Consider the following 4,927-nt stretch of genomic DNA (forward strand, 5'->3'; position numbering starts at 1 on the left):
TTTAAGTTTTTCAAGAAAGAGAGATTTAATAAGAAGAATTTGTTAGGTGGAAGCTCTGTAAGTGGAGTTGGAATGTTTGCGGAGAGAGAATGAAGCTATGGGGTTAATATTCGAAACAATGAGCAAATACAAAAGGATAAAAATACTATATGTAAATATATGTCTGGTTTTTCTCTTATGAGCTTCTTCTATTTGGCATCAATGTGTGCTTTTTATAGAAAATTTTCTCAGAGGAGGTATTAAAGTTTAGATTAAAATAACTAACAGTAGAAAAAATTTTGTATGGTGTTTTCTTTTCCTTTTTTGGAAAAGAATTTATGTTTTTTTTTTTGTTGCTTATTTTTAGGTTTTGTTTGGTTTTAGTTAAAAAAAGAAGAAGAAATAACTGCTGCGTCAGCAAAAACGAAAGGAGATAACGGTAGGGATAGAAATAAAAATAAACTAAAATTTTAATGATTGTATTGTAAATTTCAAAAGTTATGTGACCAAAATGCAAACACTTTAAAAGTTTGGAGACTATTTGTATACTTTACCCTAAATAAAAAAGAAACGCTTAACGCGCTGAAGAGAGAGTGAAAAGAAGGGACATATGAGTGGATGGAATCAGGCGTCAGGCAATGAGAAGAGACGATGTTGAGCTGTTTCTATGTCACACTGCTAAGTACACTGTGTTTAAAGCAACACTTATTACATGAATTTATAAAGGATAATATTATGAAGTAAGGTTGAAAAGTTACAAAACTAGAGTGTTTAAACCTTAACGTCCCCACGAAATTAAAGATGGTTTCCAAGATGTGGTCGTATTGATCCTATTGGATATAGACATATAGTTTCTAGTATCCAAAAATATAAGTTAATATATGAATATTCAAATATAATAGCTTAAAGAATTATTCTTAAAAGTTAAAATTAACGGCTTCGATCCACCATTATTATTACTTGATGAGAAAAAAAAATAATGCATCTCTTATATTTGCAGGCAAGTTAAACCACGATATCAGTGAATGTATCCTTATCACTCAAAACGATGTAGAATCGGTGGGGAAAACCTCGCGGAGGAGCTTTGTACAAGAAAAAAATGTGAATCCGATTTCAAGTGCGATCCGGTTTTTCCTTTGCTATACATAAAACCAAAATTGAAATTGGAACTATGCTCGACTCACTCGTAAGATATTGCTCGATGAAAGCGCCATTCCGCCAGCAATCCGGTGAGTTCCGGTTTAGCACGAGTAGGAAAGCCATGGGTGTTCTAACGCTTCCTTTGCAGTTGGGCGCCTTTGAGGATTCATCTGAAGCAAATGTCTAACGAAATCAATGAACAACACATCGGATACTTGAACATGTTGCTCCAAGGAAGACTCCTCGGTAATAATGTATTCTAGTTGGTCCGTCTCCTGAATGGGAAAAGAAACTGTATGAGTTCGTTACGATAAGTTGAAAAATCGACTGCTCTCGACTGTCGAATTGGAGCTCTTCGATGGTTTTAAACATTGAAACATATGTTGTGGTACTTCATGCTCCCGAAAATTGAAGAAGTATCTCGAAGTTTAGACGACTTCTATTGATAAAAGCAAACTCCAAACTAACCTCGTTAATGTGGTACAAATCATATTCTTCTGTGAAATACTTGAACGTCTCTTGCCCGTTCTCCAACATCTCCATGTCGAAAGGACCGAGCATTCCAACCATCCGTGCAAGGATCATCACGACTGCATCATTTGGGAACAGCACCTATAAAAAGACATGCGTACTTAAAATGAGTAACGGTTTAAATTGTTTCCGAGGAACAGTTACTTCAAATCGGTAGCAAACATCAAAGAATACTTCCCGGAGATAGCTTATAAGAAACTCGAAATTGAACATATAGACATACTTCCCCAGAACATAGCTCGGCAAGGATACATCCAAGAGACCAAAGGTCAATCTTCTGGTCATATGGCAGTCCAAGGATGACTTCCGGGGCTCTGTAGGAGCGAGATTGAACATATAGACATAGATTGTCTGACCGGAAGCAACTGCTTCCAAGATCGATAATCTTTATCTCGCATCGTGTGTAACTTTTTATGAGAATATTCTCGGGCTTTAGATCGCAGTGAATAATTCCCAACTCATGCAAGTAATCGAGTGCCTCCAAACATTGTCGAGTTATGACCTGTCCAAGAGAACATCAACAGCAAATTATTCGAGTTAGTAGTTTAGAAACATGTAGGTAAATGCAATTCAGAGGAACAAAGAACTAAACGAAGAGTGCAGGCAAGCCCGTTCGAACGAACCTGCAACCTGCGTAGTGTAAAATAAGCTTTTCCACCTGATTCTTGATTGAATTTCTGAAATTCATACAAGTTTGCTCGAAGCAGTTCACAGACAATGAAGAGGTGCTCCTGGACCGATTTTGCACAAGTCGTAAAGAAATCATTCGCATTAATGCACACAATGAGAGGTGGCGATAGCCATTTCACTAATGTACCTGGTGATAGAAATAGTCGTGGAGACGCAGAATGTGGAACTTATCTCCGGGATCATGCTTATTAACAAGCTTTAGAAGCTTAATTTCATCCAAACTCTGGTCGAAGAAATCTTTGTCGTTTTTTATGATCTTCAGGCAAACATCGATTCCCGTGAGAAGATCATGCGCTTGAACAACCTTACTAAAAGCAGCCGAACCTAGGTATTCCGTTACATAATACCTTCCAGCAATGACACTATTTATTACGATCGGCAGGTCCTTGTTTTCTTCGAATCCAGTCCTGCACATGGCATAATGCACAAGTTTTATGGATTAAGCGAGACGTATTAATCTGCAGCACAATGTCTTGAAATAACTATAAAGAAAAGTATAAGTCTAACCTGTTTTTCCTGTGAATGATTCGCAAATCGAACACTTCATACTCATCCTCATTAGAGTACATTTGAAGTTCATCCATAGCGTCGCCCTCTTCATTTGCAGCATCCTGAAGTTCACTGAGTTTTCCATCTTCAACTTCATTACTGTCAACTGAATCAGGTAATAATTTCTTCTCGGAAATCTTGTTCACTAACTCAGAATCACCTCCAAACTCATCAATCAAATCATTTGAACCCCTTCTGGCCGAGTAAAAGTTCGTTTTTGATATATGTTCGGAAGCTCCATTATGATCGGCGTCAATGTCTCCAGCAACCTTCAGCTGAAAATCATCAAAATCTGTTCCTTTAGTGCCTATGTAGCCGAAGTTGAGCGGATTTTCATCATAAAGACCTGGTCCCTCTGACTCATAAGCACAGTTCTTCAATTCGGGTAAAATGCCACCTTCAATCCCTTTACTTTTATCAAAATGATAGTAATCCATAACTCGAACCTCATCATTTTCTCCATTTATGCTGGACATATTAAAAAGGCATGGCTTGTCCAAGTAATCAATGCCATCTTCGGTTCGAAATCCATCGGATTCGTCATACGAAATCAGCGTGTTATCACGTTGCATCTCGATCTCCCAAGTTGTGACAAACTTATCCTGACTGGGGCAGACGTAGAAATCCGACCCAGCAAAACAAGGAATCAAGAAGTGGTCTTCGTCTTTGTCATCGTGCCAAAACAAGTCGTTCTGCATTTCGAAATCAGGGTAATCGCGTGCGGTTCCGAATTGAGATAATCGATCCGAAGAAGTATCGGAACCAGCCTGAGATGCAGAATGAAGTCCATACGGATTCACAAAGTCTGCAAAAAGGAAGGGAAAAAACAGTTGGACTGCTCTCATGCCACTATCAATTAACATTCACCTCCAGCAGCCACCAAGATATCGGGAATAGAGAAAAAATAACATTCACTGCTAATGACATAACCGCGACATTATATCCCACAACGAACACCGGACCACTTTCAAAACCACCGCCCTTACATTTGTTCACCGACAATATCTATGTTCGTATATGTGTCGGATACGGATACCGATACCGATAATAAGATAGAAATATCAGTTATAAATCCATTAAAACCTTTTGTGCGCATTTATACGAGGTTCGAACTCGAAACCTTGTTGTTTAATCAACATTCGACCCGAGATCTAAAATTGACAATTACAACAACAAATGTTCATCATAAAGAAAAAAACAAGCACAAATTCATTTTAAATATGATTAACATCTCCTAAAATTCAATCTGTTAAAAGATCAAACAACTTTTTTAAAGAAAATATATGAGTACTATTTTTTTCTTACCTGAAGAGAAAACATCACTGGAAGAAGACCTCAAGCTGACGAATTCATCGCCATCACTGGAATTCACTTTCTCGTCCACCTCCGATCTCCGGATTGTGGCCGGAATCCTCACCGGCGGCGGCATGGGGAACAAGAACTTCTCGAAATCAAAAGCACCTACCTTTTCTTCTTTTTCTTTTTTCTCCATCATGTCTTGTTCGAGAGCTTTAACAGCTTCTTTTAAGCCATTCTTCCTCAAGAACTCAATCACAGCTTCAACTTGGAAGCTCGCCTCCATGAAAAAAAAAAACAACAGTTCACACTCCCTCTCTTTGCCTCTGTCGGGTGTGTTTTAGGTGTCGGAAGAGTGGAAATTAAGTGATTTTCGAGGGTCAAAAGTGAAAAACGACATGAACAGAATACCATATTTCATCTTCTGCCTGTTACTATATTTTTATTTTCTTTTTATTGTGAAACTTAAAGCCAAGGAGAGAGAGGAGGAGAGAGAGAGAGAGAGAGGTTCTTCCTTACCAACTTTGAAAGGAGGGAGAGGCTGACAAAGGGTTTAAGTGGGGTTTTCAGTTTTTGTTCGTGGGACCCATGTTCCTCTCATATACAGGTGAATGAATCATATCCTCCCACGTGGATATTAAGGTTTTCTTTTTCTTTCAAATTTAATTATACTATAATCAGTTTATTTAAGGAAATATTATGAAAATTTTATTGTGTCTGATGAAATTGTCCTAAATGAAAA

The 4,927-nt window shown here is 37.9% G+C and overlaps 1 protein-coding gene across 2 annotated transcripts; it reads right to left on the bottom strand.

Moving 5' to 3' along the window:
- Positions 1–997: 997 nt before the first annotated feature.
- LOC120206261 (serine/threonine-protein kinase ppk15-like) lies at positions 998–4,688 on the bottom strand. Of its 2 annotated transcripts, XM_039205969.1 has the most exons (7): positions 4,195–4,688; positions 2,848–3,694; positions 2,468–2,747; positions 2,274–2,381; positions 1,874–2,152; positions 1,588–1,731; positions 998–1,394 (listed from the first exon to the last, which is right to left on the bottom strand). In XM_039205969.1, the coding sequence occupies exons 1-7, from the start codon at positions 4,469–4,471 to the stop codon at positions 1,221–1,223; spliced, it is 2,109 nt and encodes a 702-aa protein (XP_039061900.1). In that variant the 5' UTR covers positions 4,472–4,688; the 3' UTR covers positions 998–1,220. The 2 variants fall into 2 exon arrangements, with proteins under 2 accessions (XP_039061900.1, XP_039061901.1); XM_039205970.1 differs by lacking the exon at positions 4,195–4,688 and having other exon boundaries at positions 2,468–2,798; positions 2,848–2,888.
- Positions 4,689–4,927: the final 239 nt, after the last annotated feature.

This window comes from Hibiscus syriacus, unplaced genomic scaffold, assembly GCF_006381635.1.
Source record: "Hibiscus syriacus cultivar Baekdansim isolate YM2019G1 unplaced genomic scaffold, ASM638163v2 tig00013565_pilon, whole genome shotgun sequence".
Lineage (NCBI taxonomy): Eukaryota > Viridiplantae > Streptophyta > Magnoliopsida > Malvales > Malvaceae > Hibiscus > Hibiscus syriacus.

Bases quoted from the DNA above. Each gene is read 5' to 3' on its own strand.
- LOC120206261 (XM_039205969.1), bottom strand. From the start codon at position 4,471: ATGGAGGCGAGCTTCCAAGTTGAAGCTGTGATTGAGTTCTTGAGGAAG. The intron at 1,732-1,873 runs GTATGTCTATAT...GTCTTTTTATAG, and splicing joins CCGAGCTATGTTCTGGGGAA to GTGCTGTTCCCAAATGATGC. The intron at 1,395-1,587 runs GTTAGTTTGGAG...TTTCCCATTCAG, and splicing joins ATTTGTACCACATTAACGAG to GAGACGGACCAACTAGAATA.